Genomic DNA, 25192 nt, shown 5'->3' on the forward strand with positions numbered 1-25192 from the left:
GTGTGTGTGTGTGTGTGTGTGTGTGTGTGTGTGTGTGTGTGTGTGTGTGTGTGTGTTCAGTTGTGGGTGCAGGTGTTGAAAATATCTTGTTGGAATAGTTCCTCTGAGGATATAAAATAATGCAATAAATGGTTCTATGCAGATGCACAGATAATGTGCTGATGAATGCATAGGAGCGCCTTGTACTAGTTTATTTAACTTTATTTATTAAATATATTCTGTGTCTTTTGTGATCCTATCAATAAATCAGGTGACTCCATGAAGGATAAACTTTGCAATATGCAAAAATGCTTTCCACATTTGAAATAGTGAAAGTGGAACTATTAGTAGTAAGAAGGGAGTTTAGGCGGATACATGTAAGGAAACAAACAAATGCCCTGGCCTCATGTGACACAATGTCCTCATGCTACAGCTACACCTAATGTGAAGAGTGAGAATACCTTCTTAACTTAAAATGAGATGACTACCAAGAGACAACATAAGGAAATGTAAATTCAAAACAAAAATAAATTATTCTTTGATTTAAGTCAAATCAAGACTATCCATCATAGCAGGGTGTGAGCTCTGTAGCACTTTACTTTCAAAGTTATAAAAAACAGAATTCACTGCTGCATAAATTCAGACACTATAAATGTGCCACAAAATCATTTGTGGTAAATCTTCCTTTGCCACATCTGCAGCAGGCTGACCTGATGTAATCCTGTATGGGATAATTACAGCTTAAATTATTATGAATGAGAAGGTGTTTTTAATATTGGTGGATTTGAGGCCTTGGTGTTGCATAAATGTGTACAAGAGAAACATAATGACTGATCGCCATATAAAGCCATATTCCTCCACAGTATTACGCAGTAATCATGCGTTCTTTCTTTGGTCTAGGGGACAACTAAGTGTTGAAAATAAACGTTAGAGTGAAATATCACTGAATATGCGCTAAGTGATGCATTTATTGTATTTATCCAAAATGCCTCCACATTTTCAGGGGCTTTACTGGCTATCTCTTACAGGTATTGTTTTCATCATCACTGTCACATACAAAGTGCAGGCTACATACCTTGGAAGACATCCACATCTCGGTGATCTTCTGAGCTAGAAGATAATCATAGTCCTCTTGAGAAAATAAAATATTTTGTGCACGAAGTCCAGGGACAGGAAAGGAAGTTGCTCACAAACTCCCCTTCGAAGAGTTTCCACATTAGAGATGTTTTTGCTATAGCTTTCCATCTGCGTCCGTGTAAAGGGATATTGTCATTTTGAGGTGGTTTAAATGAAACTGGGGAAACTGTTGTCGCCAAGGCTCCAAGCCTGTCCATACAAAACCTGGCAGGGCAAGTCATTTCTCCAGCCATTTTCTAACTCTTATGTTTCCTGTGCTTAGCTCTCATTGTGGGTCAACAACACAAGACTTTTTATGGAAAAGCATATTTGTGTAGATGTAATAAATATCATTTTAGCCCTGGGTTATTTGATGTCTGGTAAATGCTATGTTTTAATGAGCCTTTTGTTCATGCTAAGAGTTGGAGCAGTAACAACAGTATTTTATCTATCTCAGGCTTTTCCTTTGTTGGAGTCCAATTCTTATTGGCAGAGTATGAAAGAAGTTATTAATAACCTTAGTTTGCCTCTTAAAGGAAGTTACTCAAACATTCTTCAGCTAAGTGGTCAGAGGATGACTCAATTAATGCCATTTGCATGGCCTACAGTTTCTGTCTCTGAAATAAAAGTCAATCAAACCCAGCGTAAATTCTACATAGTGCAAACAAATGTTAACTTTATTGCATAACAGCAAAACGATCGTCCCTAACCTTTCTGTTACTGACAGATGAAACTCATAAAGTGCGAATGCATAGCCTGTCTTGTCTAGACTTTTAATTTATGACAGATTTGGAAGCCCAAGGTTAAACGGAATAATTACTAATTAATTAACCCATTAGGCAAATATTCATCATAATTGTTCCTAAAGGTTATAGAGAGGATTTAGAAGAAACCATCGTTGTGAGATGGAGAGAATGAGACATTATAATCTTCCAATTGGTGACCTGTGAACGAGTGCTGAGTGTGTATGTTTGTGTGCGTAAAACTTGTGTTAAGGGGACCACCTGCTTGTAGGCAAACAGTATCTTTATAGGGCGTAATCTTCTTTAGAAAAAAATGCTAAAACAAAACTCTACTTGTAATCACACGTCAGTCTGTATGGATTTTGAGTTAGTACTGTTTCTTCTCCCTATGTCTGTGCCGTTTCCTTTACTGGGGCTCTTGTCCAGCCCGCAAAGCGACTCCGTGACCCCCTCCTCCATCTCCATATACTCCGCTTTGTCACCCAGCGAAGAGCCAGAAGGCGAGCCTTTAAACTTCCTTAAAAAGTCCGGAAAATACGGGCAGCCCGGGGGCATGCTCTCCACCGCCGGCGCCTGGTCCTCGTTATCCGTCTCCCTGTGGTAAAAGTAGTTGAAGTTGGACACTATGACCGGCACCGGGAGTGCGATGGTTAACACGCCCGCTATCGCGCAGAGGGAGCCCACTATCTTCCCACCCACAGTGATGGGCTTCATGTCCCCGTAGCCCACCGTGGTCATGGTCACCACGGCCCACCAGAAAGCATCCGGGATGCTCGTAAACTGCGAGGAGGGCTCGTCCGCCTCTGCGAAGTACACCGCGCTGGAGAACAGGATGACACCGATGACCAGGAAGAAAATGAGGAGGGCCAGCTCCCTCATGCTGGCGCGCAGAGTGTGGCCCAGGATCTGCAGCCCCTTAGAGTGCCGGGACAGCTTGAAGATGCGAAACACCCGGACCAGACGGATTATTCTCAGGATGGCAAAGCTCATCGCCTGCTGCCCGTTTTCTTGGTGCTGCGCCAGGTCCGTGCCGAGAGTTATGAAATAAGGCAAAATGGATACAATATCTATTGTGTTCATAATGTTTTTAAAGAAAACCGGTTTGCTTGGACACGCAAAGAAGCGCACTATAATCTCAAAGGAGAACCAGATAATGCAAACCGTTTCCACGATGAAAAATGGGTCGTTGAAAGGAGTAAATCCGTGATCAGGTTGAGTGGAGTTGAGTCGTGGCTGTAGATACTCTTTTTCATCCCTGAACTCCGGCAGCGTCTCCAGGCAGAAAATGACAATAGAAATTACTATAACCAGCACGGACACCACCGCTATCCCCCTGGCAGGGCTCGAGCTCTCCGGATACTCAAACAGCAGCCAGATTTGGCGCTTGAACTCGTCCTCCGGCAGAGGTTTTTCTTCTTCTTTCACAAAACCCTCATCCTCCCGAAACTTGAGTATTGCCTCATCCCCGAGCTCATAAAACTTCACCTCCTCAGAGAAAATGTCAAATGGGACGTTTGCGGGTCTTTTTAACCGCCCCCCTGACTGGTAATAGTAAAGAATGGCGTCAAAACTCGGTCGGTTCCGATCGAAGAAGTATTCGTTCCTCAGTGGGTCGAAGTACCTGATTCGCTTGTCCGGGTCTCCCAGGAGCGTGTCCGGGAACTGAGCGAGAGTCTTGAGCTGAGTTTCAAACTTCAGCCCCGACACGTTGATGACCACTCTCTCGCAGCAGCCGCACTCGTTGTAAACATTTTCGTATCCGGACTGAGGACGCCTGTCAGTGAGCGACACGGTCTCCTCATCATCCATGTTACAAAGAAAGCTGGACCTCTTGCTTACCCGGTCCTGCTCTTCCTCCTCCTCCTCCTCCTCAGCTCCCTCGGCCTCTTCCTCCTCTATCATGATGTCCTCCTCGGATCCGAGCAGCGCCAGCTCCGAGTGGCGCAGGTCCCCTCCGAGAGTCGTCCGGTTGCGTCTCCAGCGTCCTACGCCGCGCTGCTTTTTCCGCTCTCTGAGAACTCTGTGCTGCTGCTCGGGCTCCTGCTGGTGCTGTGGCGGCTGCGAGGAGGAGGAGGAGGAGGAAGAGGAGGAGGAGGAGGAGGAGGAGGAGGGGCGCGAGGCGGTACCGCCGCAGCTGATGTTGGCGTTTGTGGAGGAGGCGGCGCGAGACTGATGCTGGCGGTTGTTAAGGAGATGAGCGCTCGAGGAGGAGGTGGACCCCCCCACGCCGCCCCCACTACCTCCACCAACACCGCCTCCTCCCTCAGCACCGGACCCACCTTCCGTAGCCGCCGTTCTCGACTGCGAAGCCTGGCGCTCCCTCTCGCGCTCCCTCTCCCGTGCGCGAGCTTGGGCATAACCGTAAGGCAGGTGACTATTGCACCCGCCGTCTGCACCCACCATGGCAAACTCCATCTTGAGTCAACGAGCGGTTCGGTCCGTGAGCTAGAGTGACCGCCTCGGGGCGATGTGGAAGGAGGCCAGAGGATAAAAGTTGCAGCTCGGCGCGCGCAGAGAGAGAAAATGAGACATCAACCGGTTCGACCAATCAGTTGTGAATGTGAGAAAGTCAGAATAACAAACACCCTTCACATAGGTCCATGTTGAGAGCAGTCCATGTGGCTACTTACGTGATAGGGGGCATTGATCAGCCTGTCTTCCCGTTTAGGCACTTGCCCCCAATATGTTATGACATCATTACCATATCCAAAAAACGTGAGGGCCGGTGACAAAGCCTGTTACGCAGGCGCTCTGTGTCAAACTTGCAGCTCCCTTTATTTGTTCGGCATTATTAATCACCAAGTCAACAAGCTACAACCAAAGCAGTCTCTCCTCGGTTTATCCGGTGCCCATCAGGTGGTTAAATTATCCACGGCCGCGGCTTGCGCCCAAATGCGTCTTTTGATTCAACCTGGTCACTCCTGGTTGCCATTTTATGTGATAAATAAACAACTGGATTTGCTGGTATATTGTATATCTCCAATGATCTGAAGGACTTTATTTCGCCGACGCTCCCTGGAGCTGCGAGAAAAAGACAAGAGAAAATAGCAGTTGGTTTAACCAAAACAAAGGATTAATTCACATTTATGTCCGTTGTTTTGGCGACTACATAGTCCATGATAGAACGCATATTTGCAATAAAAGGGTGGGAAACTCCATTGGCATAATATAATCTTAGTGGTTGTTTGTTATGAGTTAGCTGGGTTTTATTATCATTGAGTAGCATACAGGTAAGCTTTCGGAAATGCATGCATTTAGGTTAAGAACAGACATAACGCAAGAGGTTTCCTGCTTATTACATAGCCTCCATTCATTCTGAAATGTATACTTACATGTTAAAAGGGGCCAAATGAAATCGCCTTAGCTCTCCCCCTTCAAACAAATCTGATGGAGGAGGAGGGTGAGGAGGGGGAGGAAGGCTAGGTGAGGATGCAGTTCTTCGCTTCTGCCCAAATTCACGTCTTGATTTTGGGGGAAATATCACAAATCCTTCGTCATATCCAACCAGCATATATCATCCACTATATACATCCATGCTCTGACGCACTCCGAGGAGGACACTTTTTGTCTGCGTCTCGACGTCTGCTCTCGATTCAACAGGATCTAACGCCACTTTAGCCCCCGTTTCTGCTGCATCGTTCCCAGTGTGCCGGCAGCAGTTGTGATTGTAAAAAAAATAAAAATAACAGAAGCAGGTGTACAAGCAGCGAGTTGGCGTCAATGACAGCTCCACACGGTCACGGCGTAAAGATGCGATGGTGGATAAAAGTTTACCTTCACACAGGCGAGGGGAAATGGCCCCATGGTGGAGTCTGAGCATCACACATCTGTCTGTCTGCCGCTGTAGCCCTACCTATACTCCTGTATCCCTCCCATTGTGTGTGTGTGTGTGTGTGTGTGTGTGTGTGTGTGTGTGTGTGTGTGTGTGTGTGTGTGTGTGTGTGTGTGTGTGTGTGTGTGTGTGTGTGTGTGTGTGTGTGTGTGTGTGTGTGTGTGTGTGTGTGTGTGTGTGTGTGTGTGTGTGTGTGTGTGTGTGTTTACCCGTGCAAGTGTGTGTGATGCTGGAGAGCCTCGGTGAGATAGTCGTTGGTGTACCGCACTGCATGCAGGCGGTGCTCGGTCCTCGGTCCTCCCCCAGTGGATGCAGCCGGTAACTGCGCACCATGCTGCAGTCTCACACCCAAACCTCCATGCCCTTCATCTCTACTGCTAGGTGGCCATCGGTGTTCTTACCCCGAAATGTAATCCATTACTATCCATTCATTCGTGAAGTAACACAGATACGTGTAACTTGTTGGCAGTACTTCGTAAAACGCCATTTACATTTCTGATCAGTTGAATTTATTCTCGCCATTTAACAAAACAATTGTTGTTGTTTTTTCCTCTTTTTCAGCTTTAGAAATATCTCTGGAAGAAGATTGCTGTTTGTTTCATCATTTTTACCAATTAAGAAAAATCCATGAAGATACTTTGTTTTATCTGCACACGTCTGGGTCCCAAATTGCAGTAAACATTTCAAATAAGCAAATGTAAGTAATCGGAAGTGTTTAATCCTGTAATTAATATTCCCCCAATGAGACATCTTGGATACTCATATATATATATATATATATATATCTCTTTTTTTTTTTTAATTTATCAACAATTTCCCTTGTGAGTTAACAGGACAGCTAACATCATCATTGTCCAGTGTTTTGCAACCCCTTGTGATATTTTAATCAGAGTACTCAAAAGTGAATGGCCAGGGATTGCATGTATTCATTCTTTATCTTTCCCTGCATCCCAGTTTTTGTCAATAGAAATCTGATGGGAAACCACAGTGTTGATGCAGGGGAACATTAACCAACATTTCTTAGCTCAAAGAAAGTACTTCTTGTGTGATCTCTCTCTCCTAAAGCAGCAGTCCCTTATTTCAAGAGTCACATACCACCACCAAACCTTAAAAAAGTGGAATAAGAACGCTTAATGCAGAGTTAAGCACCAGACAATCACTAAATTGAAGTTAATCATGGTTCCTAACCTGTCAGAGGTTTGTTTACATCATTAATCTTAAAGCTGTATGGTGTAACTTCTGTCTCCCCCCTCTGGCAGTGGCAGTAATTACCATATGGGACAAAGCAGCAGCTCGGAGTGTGGAAGAAGTTACGTTTCTGGATGGATTATACAAGCATTGATCATGACAACAACATCATCGGATATCTAGATGACTATCCACGGGTCAAACACATTGATACAAATTATTTGTTTGACTCTGGAATAATGTACAGTATAGTATGTAGAAGATTAGCCAGTGGTTTACAGGCTTGTACATTTTCACCGAACCTTGTGAGTGCGCTGAAGAAAAACAGATGTTTATACTGAACATTACTTATACCTTCCCTGAGGAATCAGAAATGAATGCAGTCTAAAAAAGTCACGGTTATTGATCAGCCCCCTATTGCCACCACAGATTTATTTGGATTGGTTTGCGCTATGGGACAGTAAAGTTGTTATTCATTGTACCTTTGAAACCTCCTAGGTTTAATTTAATTGTTCTGATAATTAGTTATTCTGCAGGTATACCACCAGAGGCCTAGTGCTGGGATACACAGCAATCAGTTGCTATGGCCTATTCAATCCGGTGTGTTTGACTCAAAAACTGTAATGAGGGCAAGTACGGCCTGTTATTCCAGAGCAGAAAACTGATGCAATATCCCTCTAAGGAATCCTAATCATTCCCTCAGGTGTTTCTGAAATCTCTAGTTGTAATATTCCAGTAGGGATGTTTTGGTTGCATCTGCTCTTCTTAAGAGGACATCTTACAAAATGTAAAAATCCAATGCGGAGGCTTTTGCTTGTGAAATAATCCGTGCTGCTGACAGTGCAAATATCACTGTTTTTTTATTGTAAAGAGCTGGTCTTCAATGTGGCATCTCTCTGTATTATTTAGCTAAACCATAGGAAGAACTCTTTTACTCTGCAGAACATAGGCAACCACACACACACACACACACGCACGCAGATCCTTCATGGTCTCCTCTTGCAGTTCATTGAGCATCCACCTCAGTGAGCACCAGGGGGAGATGTGAGGTCAGTAATGATTAGAGGTGCTGGAGTGAGGATAGAGGGTGCTTTATTACACATTTTTAGATGCACTTTGAACTGATGCCAGAACTGCAACACACCTGCACCAGTTGACAACACAGACACATACACAGTGAACAAGCCAGCATACTCAATTTAATCGACTATTGAATTCTTTATAATTGAAATAAGTACTTTTAACCTTAAAAATAATTATGAATAATGTAAAAATGTGTTTTGTTATAGCTGATGAGGTCAGAGAAGTTTGAGTTTTGTCACAAAAGTGTGAGTATTTTAACTTATTAAATATTTGATTTATCTCTTACCTGGAGTTCTATTTATCAATCAAGATATTGTTGGGGATATATGAGCTGCAAGAGAAGCCCCACAATGAATTTCATAAGATCCTTTAATAATCGTTGTGTGCAAATATTAAAAAAAGGATATAAAGAGTTACCCTTTCTTATTGTCTTTGCTGACCTCTAGTGGTTGAACTTCTCATCTTGCTGTAGTGATCTACAGGTTACATCACTACCAGGTATGGCTGCAGGTTCAACAAACAACCAAACATTAAAACAGGATCACAGCTTTCAACCAGAGAAGGCAGTTTGTCTGTTAAATGGGAATTCCACGAATATGAATCAACAAAGGTTTTCTGCACATGTGAAGAACATTTTGTATATCCTAATATAACTGTCCAAGTCAGTGTTGCCTGGTTCTGAGAAATACATCAAAGGAATATTATTTTAGGATTATATACCTCATATAGTGTTCTAACATTGAGACCCTAATAAACAAAAATACTATTATTTTAATGAATTTCAAGAATATCTGAATCTGCACAGGTAGAAAATATGGCAGAAGTTGTTAATGACTTTTTGAAAATGCGTCATGTGGGTGGTTATGCATTGGGGAAATCAGTGTATATATTTGTTTCAATCCTGGCTACAGCCCTATTTTAAAGACCACAGCAAGTATGTTCCAAATGATATGATCACACAATATTTAACAAACAATAAAACACAGATATGCTAATAAAATTCATAAAACATCAGATCTGAAATTAGATATAAAGAGGCAACAGAGGAGGAATCATCAGCAGTCGATACACATACACACCTACCACCTACATCCACGCAGAAACATCCAGCACAGTCAACAAACAAAGGTCCTGTCCTTGGCAGCGATGTGGAGGCGTCTGTATAGACCTGATGTAAGGGGGGGTTGCATGTTTTTCAGGCCTCAGTGGGTGTTTTCTGCATGCGACACAACAAGCTTTATGCAGCAACATTCTGTAGTATTTATTTTATAATCTGTATTAATTTGAGGTTGATTTTTATTTATTTTAGTGTAATGCCCCCTAACTACTAAACAAGGTCAGGTGTGCCACACATGCACAAGAATTGGAAAGATGCCACAAAAGTCAAAAAGGTGAAGAACTTCAGCAGTAGGGAATTCCTGGTATTTTTAATTGAACTTAATCAAATTAAATGTGATTTTACAGAGCAACAATACTGGAGTTAGAGTAAAAATAGCATCTAAGAGCAGTATGTAAGCCATTTAGAAGCTGAATGCTCCAATGGTTTTTATAGTCTTAACTGTATCAATTTTTCTTTGCCCACAAGTTTAATAATCCAATAAACATAATAACTCTAAAATATAAATATTTTAAGTTCTGATTGCTTGACAATTCTTTTTTGTCTTTATTTTTTTTATGTCCCTCAGTTTTAGTCCCTGGCTTGGCTGTTGACTGCAGAAAACCAATTGTTATTGTCCTATGTTGTCAAGAGTGTTTTCTATCACTTGTAAAAGGTACTTGTAGGAGCCAAAATGCTGAGGTAGCCTGTGTTTATAGTTACAATATCTTCATTATTTGTTAACACCACACGCACTTGTAATTGGTTATTTCCGGTACTTGTCACATGGGTGTGGTTAATGGTATTTAGGGCACCTGGTGTATGTGGAGATTTGGTAGGATGACAATAGGGCTGAGCTCTGATATCTTTTGTTGATTGTATGATTCTGTTTGTTAGTATTCTTAGAGAGAAGAGCAAAAATTAGAAAACATTAGGGAATTCCAGAACTCAACGGGTACTTACAACATAAGATCAAATTATGGATACAGGAAAAAGAGAGGAAATGTGTTCTTATATCACTTCCTGGACGAAGCCCGTTGATTTTTCTGAAGGTTCTGTCACCTCCACCGTGATGGAAGGGGTTCTGCAGGCAGCAGGCTGTGATTGAGTGTGTTTGTCCTCTTCTTGCAGTGTTTATGGTGTGTTGATAAAAAAAACAGGACTCTTGCAGAGCTCAAAACCAAATGACCCATGACTCAAATCTGAGATGTCCACAAGATGTACTGCTCTGAGCTGTTTTATGTGCAGCTCCATATAAAGCTTGTTTGAGCTCCCCAAATTAGGTTTTTTATCTTTTATAACAGAGCTTAAAGTTATGATCCAGAAAATCATCCGGGGCACTGAAACCTTCACCTCATCCATCACATCTCAGTTGACTCCCAGTGGACAATAATGTGACATCACATTGCAGGCCTTATCGTCTCATAGCTTTGGGACAGAGACATACGATTCTCACTATAGGACATTAATTTGAATGCTTCTGTAGTTTTGTTATCTTTAAACTTTCTGTAACACAAAGTAACTATTTTTAGAACCATAATCTTGACATGAATTTAAAAGTCTTTCCTCCCCTCTCCAGATTGCAGCATCAATTTAAATAAGGTGTTATTCATGTAATTAGCATATCAAGAGTTTCAGCTCCGTACTTAATAAATCAATCCTCAGTGCAGATGCGCTCATTTAAGAGGAATTACCCGCTGTTATACAGATGAGTCAGAAAGTGGCTAATGATGTGTTCTGCTCTGAATACAAGATTAATCAACTATGACTGGTGTTTATTTCAGCTAAAGGAAGTAGCGCCATAGAGGACAAGAGTGATAGTCTATTAAAGTCCTTCCAGCCTTGTTAGGACGGTATGGCAGTCGGGCAGGATGCTATGAGCCAGAGTCCCTGGGGGCTGCAAGGGCAGACGGAGCAGGATGAACCGTGGCGGCTGCCCAAGTGCTTATATTCCTCTGTCACTGCACTGTTCGGCTCCTGCTGCAGAGCTAAGTCTATTCTGATTGCAGCAGAGTAGAGGGTTTCGCTCAAACAGACAGTAGGAAGGCATGGAATCAGGTTTGTGCCATTAAGACCAAGCTAAACTCCTTCAGTATCAAGCAAAAATAAGGGTTTATCAGGGGGAAAAAACATCATCTCAAAATTAAACTATAACTTGCAAACAGTAATTTGTGTAATCATGTAAACATTAGTCTATTTCATGTTTATAGCATATATTTTTGTTTGCAGTTGCCTTTGCTTCTTTCTCACTTATCAAACTTTTGCTCTGACTGCGGGCCGATATATAATGGAGCTGTCACGCTGGCTCTTAACTCATCTTCCCCTCTTTGTAGGGCAACACACCGTCTATGACTGCCCCTGAGTTGTGAAGATCTTTATTTTACTCTGAAGTTTAATTTTACATACAAATGTTGAGCTTTTGGCACATAGGCTACTCTACTCAGATTTCAGCTCTTTTCGGATTCATTTCCAATACCATCTCAAAATAACTGTTTAATTAATGGGACAATGATTTCGTTTTTTTCTGAAATGGAGGCCAATAACTTCATATTTTTCATTGCCTAAAGCATTTATTTTCCTCTCATATTAACAGTGTGGATTTCAGCGTGGTGTCCAGAGGTTTTCTCCCGTTTTACCACTTCCTGCAAAGAGGACAGCATCAGATGCAATGCGAGGACCAGACGGAAGACCTTCACCAGCTTCGTCCATGTTGGGCGCAGCGGTTATCACTTGCAGAGGCTCAGTCTGTCGTTTCATTAGACCGAACGTTTCATTTTTAAAATTTGTTTTATTGCCTTTCATATAAAACATTCTTTGAGACTCCATCTGGGAATATCTTCTGGTTCTTATTCCAATCAATTCAATTTTTATTTTACCTCTTTTGTCTTTATTCTTACTGAAATTGTTAAAGCTTCCATAAAAATCTGACCGTTGATTACTATTATTCATATCTTCCTCAGGCAAGCACTAATATATTAAATTAATATAATTTTCTCAAGGGATATAGAATGAGACAATACAGTCTTTATTCCACTGTGTATGAATACATGCTTCAGCTCTTCACACCAACAGAGCAAACTGTGAGCATGTTCTTATTTTGATTTAACAGATTTATTTACTTTATGAATTCAGTTTTTCAAACACAATACTTGTGAAAAACATTTCCTATTTAAGTAACTAAAATCATCAGTGGATCAACAAAAAATGTATTTGGAATAAAAAGAAATGTGTTCAAAAGTAGTTTACAGTTCCAGCTTCTTAAATGTGCTGTTTTTGCTTTAGAAATACTTTTTGCAATTCCTAAGTAAAGAATCTGAATACTTTTTTGACCACTGGAATCATCATATGAACATGTTATATTATAAATAAATAAATCCAACTTTACAGTAATAACAGCGTTTGAGTAAAACGAAAATCTAAAAGGCAACCCACGCTCTTCATCAGTAGTCATCCTTTCTTTTGGTCTGATCTGCCCCAAACTCGTCTTCTTCCTCTGAAAATCCTGGATGTTGAGATTCAGTCTTCCATGGAGTTTCCTCTTGTCAGGAGGTTAATACAGCATGTGTAATGCTAGAGAACTGTTATAATACCTGAAAGAGACTTGGCTACTTTTCCCAACGTTAGTAGTCATTGTTTTAACACTGTGTGTGTTGCAGCTACCTACAAGAAAAAACTGAAATTGAACAGTACTTATTTTAACCACTGTTTAAACTATTTACTCCTGTCTTGTTTGTATAGCCATCTATACTTTAAGAAGGAAAAATACAGAGAGAACCACCACACCAGGTTAACTTACCTCTGGTATCAGGATCGACCATCATCAGATATTATCCAAAAGGAAAAACTATATTAAAGAAAGTAATATATTAATAGAAGTCCCTGGTGCAAGATTTGACCTTTCGCCAACCAAGCAAGACGTGTTTGAAGCTTCCTGCGGCTTCATCAGTTCTGCCAGACGTAAAGGTTTTCAAATCCTTCTGTCCGAGTCATTGTCCTCAGGGGGCTTTTGGCGCCTGAGGTGGAGGGTGCTGAGTTCCTGAAGTCCTCTTTCCTGGTCCTCTTGGTGGAGAAGCCAAGGTGTAATGTATATAGAGCGGACTCTTCTAACCTTGGAGGGGCTGATGGTGGCATTCTTCAGGATGTTCCACTTGCAGCACAGAAGCCTCCAGAGGAGCAACACCAAACTGGAGGGAGCAGGGATGTCAAGTGGGGAAGCTAGGAGAACATTTCCACAAAAATGTGCAGGTGGGAGCTGCTTGACGAGAGGGGAAGGGTGTCTGATGTCGGCATCCCCATCGTCTTCTAAGTCATCCTCATCCTCTTCCTCTTAACTCTGTTATCGGGATCATTAACAGTATACCAATATATTTATTAAAAACTCTGGTGCAAGATTTGACTAATAGCAAACCCGGCTTCATCAGTCCTGCCAGACGTCAAGGTTTTTAAGTCCTGCAGCAACTGTCTGTCTCAGTCTGAGATGCTGTCCTCATGGGGTCTGTGATACTCCAGATGGTATCTCTTGTCCATGAGGAGTCAAAGGACTGAGGTGGAGGGTGCTGAGTGGGGATGATGCTGGACCTTCTTCAGGACATTGTACTTGCGGCGCAGAAGCGTCCAGAGGAGCAACACCAAAAGGAGAGGAGCAGGGATGTCCTGGGGGAAAGCTGGGAGAAAATGTCGGCATCATTGCTTCAACGTCCTTTTTCTCATCTTCCTCTTAGTTCTAGTATCAGCATCGACCATCATCAAATTAAAATAAAAAGAGTAATATTTGACCTATGGCAAAATCAGCAAGACGTGTTTGAAGGTGCCCGGGGCTTCATCAGTCCTGCCGGATGCAAAGGTTTTGAAATCCCGCAGCAGCTGACCGTTTATTTTTCATGGGGCACCAGAGGTCTGTTGGGGAGGGTGCAGTCCTCTTTCCTGGTCCTCTTGGTGGAGAAGCCAAGGCCTAACGTTGTTAGGGTGGACTCTTCTGACCTCGGAGGGGCTGAGGGTGGACTTTCTTCAGGAATTTCCACTTGCGGTACAGAAGCCTCCAGAGGCCAAATGCCAAAATGCAGGGAGCAGGGATGTCCAGAGGGGAAGCTAGGAGAACATTTCTGGCACCACACCTGCCAAAAACAAGTGGGTGGGAGATGCTGGACGAGAGGGGAGAGATGTCCGATGTTGGCATCACCATCGTCTTTAAAGTCATAGTCATCCTCTAAATAAAAAGCTCCACTGCAAGATAAATAAAATCAACATAAAAAGCAGTCTATAATTGTAAAGTAAATGAAAAGCTTGCTCTGCGACTTTTACGCACGGCTTTTTTCGACCAAAATGTGGAGAAGGATAAAACTTGCGTATGGACAAACTATACATAATAAACAGCATAATTAATGTATATGTGAATTAATATCCATTGCACAGATTAAACAATTATTACAGTAATTTCATTTCAAAGTACCACAGTAGTTTGCAGATATTTCTATGGTTTATCAATCAATATTCTCCTAGTTGGAGAAGGAGTAGTTTGTCAGACACGCACAAATCTTTGTTCCCTCTAAAACTAAACCAGTAAAGCGCATTTCAATATGTAATGTTAATAGGAAAGTTTATTTAATAACATACATTAGAAGGAGTAGCCCTCTTTCTATCAAAAACAAACTTTAACAATAAAATCAAATGGCTCAGGGAGGCAGCCACACTGAAGAACAGGCCCTGCAGGGAATGTGCGTCGTTGCCATGGTGCATAACTTATGAAATTAGGCCCGATCGCCATTGTGTTTTTGTCATTTTTCCGTCATTATTGGACGATATCTTGCCATTAAATCAAAAATAACAGGGTTTTCAAATCACTACACTCTGTGTTAATACAATCCACACCTCTACCGCCAAAACAAAGTCAGTCGTATCTACAAACACACATTTTACACGAAGAAAACTTAAGTGAGTTTCTGCTTTCTCCAAATCTGATTTTGACCAAAATAAATCTTAACTTTTCACCTTTAAACTTCAAAAATCTCACTAATTTCCACACAGAAACAGCTTTGTATGATTTTAAGGCTATACATGAGCAATTTTTTATTTTCCTAACCTGGCGTGTAGTTTCCCAACACGGCCGATGGCCAGCGGCAGGTGCTTCCCCTCCTCTGGGAGACCAGTGGTTTTGTTGAGCCTCTTCGGGTTTCAACAGCAGATCAGGGATGCAGTAGTTCTGTTTTTCAGAAGTTTTGTTTACCAGCGTGTTGAATCTCAAAGAGTTTTCTCTCAAAAGGTGAGTTTCGCAAAAGCTCTGCTCTTGTCCAAGTGCAAAGTGAGGTCCGAAGGGTCAGCGGCTCGTATACCTGCAGGCCCAACGTTCTGTCTCCATGACATTGACGTACGTACGTGACCAAGAGAGACCTTTTGCCAAATCTCATAATTTTGATCAATAATGTTTAGTTTAAACGAAGGCTACCCAGATTTAATTGTTCCATTTATGATTGTGCTGCAGTTTATTTTCCTTGTATTATAGTACAGTAATAGGATTATACATCTCGTGTTTCGTTGGTCTCTCATTAGGATAAGTTGCTGCTTTTTTGTTTATTTCTGCTACTTTCCTTTATTGTGCAAACAAATACAGTGGGGCAAAAAAGTATTTAGTCAGCCACCAATTGTGCAAGTTCTCCCATTTAAAAAGATGAGAGAGGCCTGTATTTTTTATCATAGGTACACTTCAACTATGAGAGACAAAATGAGAAAAAAAAATCCAGGAAATCACATTGTAGGATTTTTAATGAATTAATTGGTAAATTCCTCGGTAAAATAAGTATTTGGTCACCTACAAACAAGCAAGATTTCTGGCTCTCACAGACCTGTAACTTCTTCTTTAAGAGGCTCCTCTGTCCTCCACTCGTTACCGGTATTAATGGCACCTTTTTGAACTCGTTATCAGTATAAAAGACACCTGTCCACAACCTCAAACAGTCATACTCCAAACTCCACTATGGCCAAGACCAAAGAGCTGTCAAAGGAGACCAGATACAAAATTGTAGACCTGCACCAGGCTGGGAAAACTGAATCTGCGATAGGTAAGCAGCTTGGTGTGAAGAAATCAACTGTGGGAGCAATTATTAGAAAATGGAAGACATACAAGACCACTGCTAATCTCCCTCGATCTGGGGCTCCATGCAAGATCTCACCCCGTGGGGTCAAAATGATCACAAGAACGGTGAGCAAAAATCCCAGAACCACACGGGGGGACCTAGTGAATGACCTGCAGAGAGCTGGGACCAAAGTAACAGAGGCTACCATCAGTAACACACTACGCCGCCAGGGACTTAAATCCTGCAGTTCCAGAGGTGTCCCCCTGCTTAAGCCAGTACATGTCCAGGCCCGTCTGAAGTTTGCTGGAGGGCATTTGGATGATCCAGAAGAGGATTGGGAGAATGTCATATGGTCAGATGAAACCAAAATCGAACTTTTTGGTAAAAACTCAACTCGTCGTGTTTGGAGGAGAAAGAATGCAGAGTTGCATCCAAAGAACACCATACCTACTGTGAAGCATGGGGGTGGAAACATCATGCTTTGGGGCTGTTTTTCTGCAAAGGGACCAGGACGACTGATCCGTGTAAAGGAAAGAATGAATGGGTTCATGTATCGTGAGATTTTGAGTGAAAACCTCCTTCCATCAGCAAGGGCACTGAAGATGAAGCGTGGCTGGGTCTTTCAGCATGACAATGATCCCAAACACACCGCCAGGGCAACGAAGGAGTGGCTTCGTAAGAAGCATTTCAAGGTCCTGGAGTGGCCTAGCCAGTCTCCAGATCTCAACCCCATAGAAAATCTTTGGAGGGAGTTGAAAGTCCGTGTTGCCCAGCGACAGCCCCAAAACATCACTGCTTTAGAGGAGATCTGCATGGAGGAATGGGCCAAAATACCAGCAACAGTGTGTGGAAACCTTGTGAAGACTTACAGAAAACCTTTGACCTCTGTCATTGCCAACAAAGGGTATATAACAAAGTATTGAGATGAACTTTTGTTATTGACCAAATACTTATTTTCCACAATAATTTGAAAATAAATTCATTAAAAATCCTACAATGTGATTTTCTGGATTTTTGTTTCTCATTCTGTCTCTCATAGTTGAGGTATACCTATGATGAAAATTACAGGCCTCTCTCATCTTTTTAAATCGGAGAACTTGCACAATTGGTGGCTGACTAAATACTTTTTTGCCCCACTGTACATCTCTAATGATCTCCGCTTCTGTGAGTTTACCAATTTTAATTCTCAATATTCGACCTTAACCAACCAGTTTCTGCATTAAAACACGGCCGAAGTTGAAATTGAACAGATGTCAATGGAAAATAGTTTGTGGTAGATATGATCAGATCTTTTAGAAACCTTCTACTGGGATTTATTTTTTTCAGTTATGCTTGTGCAGCTGTTTCTTTTCCTTTTATTGTATTACACCAGCATCATCCCCTCCTTTTTATTTTTCTCTCTGGAGGATAACTTGTTCCTTTTTTGTGTTTCTGTCGCTCCCTTTAAAAATGAGAAATATAAAGCTTAACGAAAAAAGAAAGCTTATGTGAAGTAGTCCTAAGATCGTAAGGTGCAGCAAATTTGTTTATCTTTGTTAAGATATATAAATGCCTGAATTTGTCCCAGTTGCTCCACATCGGGGGCTGCGGCAGACTTAAATCTATATGTTGGCATTTGATTTGGGATGGGCAGGGGGCTAATAGGTATTGCTGGCACATCCGTTGATTGTAATTGCTAGTGAATTACAAGCATACACTATATTCCTACCTTTGGCGTCTTGAATTTCAATGACCTGAAAACTACGTTAAAGTATATTAATCTAAGAGTTGTCTTTTTCAGAACAGTGAAGAATAAAGCTTGTTTAGGTATACACCAAGTCAGTTTCTTTCATTGTCAGTGGAGCAGCTACAAAATGAATACTGAATGACATCACACGTTTGACAATGTATACCTTCATGCTAATTGGTCAATACTAGCAAAATGAATAACTACACTTTTACAAATTGGTCTAAAGCAGACTTACTGTATTTGGATCGCTAATGTGTACTTTATTTATTTTTTTACATGAACTTCCATAACCACAATGTGACTCAGTAACTCTAATGTAATACCATAATGTTTCACTACTCATGACACATACTGTATGTCCACATTGGATTTTAGTGTGTGATGTGTCCCTATAACTAGAACAAAAAAACAACCAGGAAATGGAACTTACAGTTATAGACAATTGTATTTTATCTTTTATTATAATGTGCACAGCAACGGACAGGTGATAAGAAACCAACAAATCAAAGTAGCCTACTTACAGTACGGTGTATTATTGGAAGGACATTTGAACAGAAAAACCAAACATAAATAACCATGCGATGCAGGACTCTACATAGATTGTACGTTTTCTTTAAATGCCATCAATCTGCCCGGGACTGCGGATGAAAATGTGTCTCTATGGCTAAATCTGGCACAGTTACATGATGGACTCAAGTGCTCATGATGAATATCCCTTTCTAAATAAATACAAAATACACATGTATGCTCACTAAATAGCAGTATGGTGAAAAGCAGAGAAAGGCTGGAAAGCATGACAAGTTGCAAAATGGATTCATTATTTGGTACAGCTGCACTAGATTGACCTTGGTTTAAAGTTAGTTTGGTACTTGATTGGTTATTGTGGCAAAGGATTTTCCTCACAATTGATGTGTGAGCATTTTTTTTCCTGAATTATCTTCATGATTTCAGGTGGTTAAAATATTGATTTTGAGTGATGGACATATGAAACAGTTCAATAGAATGTCCCTTGAGCTGCACACTGTTGACGTGTATAGTGCTGTCCATGGTGCTGATCATGAAATTCTCAGGATCTATCTGTTTTAATGACTTTGTTTTGCCATTATTATTTAAAAAAGTGGGTCATTTCACTTAGTTTTAACTGAACTGAATTGTAAGTGTCATCATTAAGATGTAGGTATATAAAAAATGTTAAATAGTCATATTTTAATATGTAAACCTACATCACATTGAACTATTCAATGTCGTTGTGATGCACAGCGTAGCTTATTGGTGATGTGAAGTGATGAAATAAAAGGTACTTATGTTGAAAAAAGAGCAGCAGGACAAGAAGGTAAAAAGAGACAAGAACAAATTGGACTGATTAATACATCCTGTAAGATCAAATCAAAAGGCTCAGATCATTGTGAAAGCTGCAGAATGCATTTATGCTTTAGATTCAAAAGCTGTGTATTCAAAAGTCCTTGTAAAAACTAAGTGTAGATTTTGTGTTATACAAACCAAAATATTAAGCAGTACAGACAGACACACAGACACACAGACAGATTTTCATCAAAAACTCCAAAGGCACAAACACAGCGACAGCTCACCGGAGTATTGCTGCATGAGTTGCACTAAACAGTCAGTTGTGTACTGGGCTATCACTTAATAACTGAGTAAGCAATGGGGACGCATCCCGGAAAGTCCCGCCCACACAAGAGGTTTGTGCCATAATCACAAACAGAAAATGTTGTTGAGACCTATTTTACTTGGGGGGGCCAGGCTGGGGCCAGTTGTATTATGAGAGGAATAAATGCGGGTTAAAAAAGACAAAGACAGTATCAAGAAATTGTGTGAAATAAACATAAAATACAGTAATTGGTATTTGTTTATGTACAGGTGTTTATTTCAGTAAGTTTAAGTTACTAGACATTTCAAAAGTATCTTTTAAAGTATTATTGATAAAAATAACAATAGTTTAGAACATGAATTGCACTTAGTTACAATGTTCAAGTGCATCATTGATGAGGATCCAGGAATATAAAGCACACTTTTTCTGATGACTTTTTTTACTTATTATTTTATGTCATACGTGATTTGAATACTCCCACCTTCACTAGATCCACATGAAAACTAAATTGCACATCATAATATATGTTATAATTTATACAGACAGACAGTGCCAACAAAGTTTCCTGCTGTTGTAGACGTTGATGTGTCAGTTTTTTATTTTGATATTTCTCTTTTAATTGTGAATCCCATAGTATTCACTTTTTTAAAAAGCTCTTTGATTGAATTAACTAAAAGAACAAAGGTTGAGCGAATAATCAATGTGATGTTTTTAAAACACAAAAAGCAATACAGGAATGGTTTGGGAGAAAGCTGTAATTGTGTAAAACATAGTGGCTATTGGCGGTTTCACACTGGTCAATCCTTCTCTGTGTATATATATATATATATATGAAGTTATCTGACATTCACACATGGCAGACACAAAGCAGGGTAGACTTGTTATGAAAAATTAATTATGCTTGTGTCAGTGTTTTCCATCTCACTGTGGGGGCAGATTTATTTTTACCTTTGTGTGGTCCATCCAATCCTTTCACTCATGTAATCTTAACAAGATTATCTGTAGATAGCGACTCCTTCCTTCTCATATGTTGGAACAAAAAAAATCCTTGAACCGTGGGCCATCCCCGAACTGTTGAGGGAAAATGTATGTTTTCAGTCTAAACAGGTGGGGAAGATAGCACCGTGGCCAAGGATAAACAGATTAAAAGGATTTATGAGCAGCACTATTTAAGAGCGAGGCGGCACAGCCTAAGGTTGACAGCTGTTGCAGATGTTGAGAGGGTAAGAGAAGAAACTACACACACAGCGGAGGTTCAACGCAACATCAGAGATCTAAAGGTAGAACTTTTAACCATGCTTAAGATTCATGTGGATTTACAGTAACGCAGTCAATGATTATGTTGACTAATATACTTGTGTTGTGCAAAGTCTGAAGAAATGTATAAGGGTTAAACTTTTAACAGACTTTGATTTTCTGTGGGGAAAAAAATGACATTCATCTCAAATGAATTGGGAAGCGTCTGATAGCCATGACAAATAGAAGAAACCAGATTGATCTGTGGAGAAAGAATGATGTAATTTAGGTAAAACAACCCTTTGAAATCCTGATAGAGAGTTAACTGTGAATTAAAATCTGAAGGTGAAGAAATTCATGTATTTTTATAGTAGCAATTCTAGAAATGTATGTGTCACAGTTCTCTTATCAAATCTAATCTTCTGTCTCTCTCTTTCTCTATCTCTCTAAACGTTTTTACAGATTTTTTCCACAGCACGAATATACTTCTACTTCATTAACTTAAATAGTGATGTCAAAAGCAAAGCTGCTCGATCTCATGTAAGATATTTTTGTATCCAGAGATAATTTTTTGTTTGTTTTGGGAGACACAAAAGATAAATATCTCCACAATCCACCGACAAACACCGGCACTTTTTTTATCACAACCATTCTGGACCGTCACACTGTGCCTTAACGTAATCTTCATATACTTGATCTTCTCTCTTGTGACCCGATCTCCTCTTGTGGCAGGTGCCTGTGCTGCACCAGGCAGAGGATGCAGCTGATTGTCATGGCAGCAGTGCTGGCAATGGCGGGGGCAGGGGTGGGGGCGAGGCAGGCCTGCACGTCCAGATGTCACCCGACCAGGGTCCCCATCACGGTGGAGGGCTGCGGCATCGAAAAGGAAATCTACACCACCATTTGTGTCGGACAGTGTCACTTTGAGGTAGAGCATGATAATAACTCTGAGGTTTTCAAACTGCATGTGCATTCATTTAGCTGATTCTGTTAAGCTCAGCTCTGCCCCAGTGTGTGAAGCTGTCACCCTATATTGTTGGAGAGTATTACTCCAAACAGTAATATCCAAACATATTATGTCTGATGAGCAGTGGTGGAACGTAGCTATGCGCTTTTACTCAAATATAGTTCTTAAGTATTATGACATATTTATACTTTACTTGAGTATTCACATTTTGTGCTACTTTAAACTTTTACTCAACTTAGTTTCAGAGGCAAATTAAGTACTTTTTACTGAACTACAGTTTTCATACACTTAGAAGAAGACGGAACCCTTAATCGGCCCACAGAGAGGAAATGTACATTCTGCATTTTACCCATCCTAGTGTTAGTAGCAGTCAGCTGCCATATGTACTGCGCCCGGGGAGCAGTGTAGGGAAAGGTGCCTTGCTCAGGGACACCACGGTAGCACTTGGTCTTTCCGGGACTTAGACGGTGACTTCAAGTTCCCACGCCGCTTCGCCGCCACCACCGTCTAATCCTTTTCTGTTCCTCACAGTATCCATTCTCGCCTGAGTATGATGTCATGCCTAAAGAGAGAATCTGTAACGGAGATTGGTCCTATGAGGCGACGCACATTGAAGGGTGTCAAGCGGCTGTCACCTACCCCGTGGCCAGTAACTGCCGCTGTAAGATGTGCAATGGAGAATACACATCCTGCAAGAGTTATTATGATGACTTAACCAGCTGCCTGTCCTTTTAAACTTACCGCCTGTCCACATTTTACTTATAATCTTTGTGTCACATGTTACTCAAATAAACAGCTATCACTTGCATTTTATTTTTTTGTATTTTATTCTCACAAGTAACATTTTATATTGTTCTTTTGAGCTGTCTAAATCATCAGTCACATATTTGCTCTGTCTTGTTGTTAACGCCTGTAGCGATTTGTCGACACCATTGAAATATCACACGTCAGGGCAGGAGAAACTTTAAGGCCATGAAGGCCGACAGACATTTCCCATCAACCCTTTTCCTCTTTGTCCTCCTGACCAAAGTGACTCACCCCTGAATTTCAATAATCTTGCAATCAATGTAATGTTATCACACTGATAATGGGAGGTCATCCTTTGAGAAAAACAGCAGGCCTCGCCTCTGTTCTGACAAGTGGAAATGAAAAGAAAGTGTTGTGCAGTATATCCAAAAGCTCCATTAGAACTTAACAAGAATACAAAATATTATTTGACATGGTATGAAAACCAAACCACAGTTGTAAAGTCAGTGCATGCTTCTGTTCTGCTGAAATGTTTTTATTTAAAGGATTTTTAATTTAAAATTCTGAACTGATTAGCATCATTGTAGGGAAATGAAAATAATAATAGATCAGCTGTTACCCTGAAGCTCCTGTGGTTTGCAAGCTTGTTTTTTAGCCAAAAGCAGGTCAAGCTGGTCAGAAGATTGTTAGCATGACATTTTATTTATTCCGGAGACATCGATAAGCCTGAAGCCCCTAATGACAGACAACTCAATCATTAACAGGAGAAGAGGTTCATTAACTACAGTCTTGTGACTTGGCAACTGTTTCATCCTAGCCATAAATATCCTCTGTGTGGACAGCCTTTAAGTCAGACTTATTCTTTATAATGTGTTGTCAATATTAGCCTCATTGAGAAAAGATGTTGTGATTTATTTTAGGATGGAATGTTTGCTGTAAAACCAAACAGAGATAGGATATTGATTTTAACATACACATTTGTGACTGCCTATACTAGAAAGGTGTTGTATCACCCTTACTTTCCATATTTTCACTATTTATTTTTTCATTAATGGGTTCTCCAACATTTAGGTATTGCACTTCAACAAAGACGAAGGGATCTCAAAATAGACACATGATAGACAAGATTGACTTATATATCTGATATCGCTAAGGCCCCTGAAGCAGTAGATCCTATATTTTTAATACTTCATCTTAAATTAGACATCTTTTTTCTTTCAAACTATAGATAACAAGAAGAGATGACTTTCAAAACACTTGTACTGGCCTACCATGCTGTAAAGGGATCCGGTCCATCCTACATCCAAGACATGGTCAAACCATACTGCACTCTGCTTTGGATCTGCCAATCGGGTTTGCTACTCCCTCACATCGAAGTGGAATCAGGTACACCTCAACAAAGACACGCCTTTTTGCTATCCTTCAAGGTTTCAAGGTTTCAAGGTTTTATTGGTCATATGCACAGCAGATACAGCGTATATGTTGGCAATGAAAATCTTATGTCGCGTGCTCCTCCAACAACTCAACATACATGGTGCAAAAGATAAATAAAATAGTGAAAAAGAGAGAAGAATATTTACAATATCAACAATACAGATTTGAGGATGTGAAATATATACATATGTGGAATACATTGAGAGTATTCAAATACTTTACACTGTTGAATGAGGAGGTATGGACAGATGCATATATTATGTATAACAGATGTATATGGCAGATATGTATAATATATAGATATGTGTACTATAAACAGATATGTATGGCAGATGTGTATAATATATATATATATGTATGTGTGTACTATAAACAGATGTGAGTAGACATTCACACAGCTCAGGAGTTCAGTAGTCTTATAGCCTGTGGTATAAAACTGTCTCTGAGTCTGGTGGTCTTGGTCCGGATGCTGCGGTACCGTCTGCCAGACGGCAGCAGACAGAACAGATTGTTGCTGGGGTGATGGGGGTCCTTTAATATCCTACCGGCCTTCTTCCTACACCGCTGGGTGTAGAGGTCCTCCATGGATGGCAGCTCCGTCCTGGTGATGTGCTGAGCAGTTTTCACCACCCTCTGTAGAGTCTTACGGTTGAGGGCGGTGCAACTGCCATACCAGGCGGTGATGCAGCCAGTCAGGATACTCTCGATGGTGCACCTGTAGAAGTTGCAGAGTATCCTGGAGTCCATGTTGAACTTCCGCAGCCTGCGGAGGAAGAAGAGCCGCTGTCGAGCCGTCTTGGATATGACCCTGGTGTGATGTGTCCATGTCAGGTCCTCACTGATGTTAACCCCGAGGAACCTGAAGCTGCTGACTCTCTCCACAGGAGTCCCGTCGATGGTGATGGGTGTGTGTGCTTCTCTCTGCCTCTTCCTGTAGTCCACAATCAGCTCCTTTGTTTTGCTGACGTTGAGATGGAGGTTGTTGTCCTGGCACCAAGATGTCAGGGCTCTGACCTCCTCTCTGTACGCCGTCTCGTCGCCGTCTGTGATCAGGCCGATGACGGTCGTGTCGTCAGCAAACTTGATGATGGTGTTGGAGCTGTGTGTGGCCACGCAGTCGTGCGTGAACAGGGAGTAGAGGAGAGGGCTGAGCACACAACCCTGAGGGGCTCCGGTGTTGAGGGTCAAGGTGGAGGATGTGATGTTCCCCATCCGCACTGCCTGGGATCTGCCCGTCAGGAAGCTCATGATCCAGTCACAGAGGGCGCTGTTGAGCCCAAGGTCCCTGAGCTTAATGATGAGCTTGGAGGGCACAATGGTGTTGAATGCTGAACTGTAGTCAATGAACAGCATTCTCACATAA

At 41.2% G+C, this 25192-nt stretch overlaps 2 protein-coding genes and 1 long non-coding RNA gene across 4 annotated transcripts in view; 2 read left to right on the top strand and 1 right to left on the bottom strand.

The window, feature by feature from the left end:
• Nucleotides 1–4253, bottom strand: part of kcna4 (potassium voltage-gated channel, shaker-related subfamily, member 4) — a 44169-nt gene extending 39916 nt beyond the window's left edge. Inside the window, exon 1 of the mRNA XM_063882151.1 lies at nt 1055–4253. Within this exon, the coding sequence (XP_063738221.1) occupies nt 2178–4253 (2076 nt within the window). The 3' untranslated portion in view covers nt 1055–2177. The remainder of the gene's footprint in view (nt 1–1054) is intronic.
• Nucleotides 1–11860, top strand: part of LOC134863572 (uncharacterized) — an 87386-nt gene extending 75526 nt beyond the window's left edge. The window contains exons 3-5 of one of the 2 annotated variants that reach the window (XR_010165681.1): nt 6232–6367; nt 6930–6979; nt 11631–11860. This is a non-coding gene — a long non-coding RNA (uncharacterized LOC134863572). The remainder of the gene's footprint in view (nt 1–6231; nt 6368–6929; nt 6980–11630) is intronic. The other variant, XR_010165680.1, reaches the window with a different exon arrangement.
• A 9563-nt stretch (nt 11861–21423) lies between these two features.
• Nucleotides 21424–22383, top strand: LOC134863444 (gonadotropin subunit beta-1-like). Its single transcript, XM_063881969.1, has 2 exons — nt 21424–21609; nt 22180–22383. The coding sequence occupies exons 1-2, from the start codon at nt 21439–21441 to the stop codon at nt 22381–22383; spliced, it is 375 nt and encodes a 124-aa protein (XP_063738039.1). The 5' UTR covers nt 21424–21438.
• Nucleotides 22384–25192: the final 2809 nt, after the last annotated feature.

The sequence above is a fragment of the Eleginops maclovinus genome, chromosome 4 (genome assembly GCF_036324505.1).
Source record: "Eleginops maclovinus isolate JMC-PN-2008 ecotype Puerto Natales chromosome 4, JC_Emac_rtc_rv5, whole genome shotgun sequence".
Taxonomy (NCBI): Eukaryota; Metazoa; Chordata; class Actinopteri; order Perciformes; family Eleginopidae; genus Eleginops; species Eleginops maclovinus.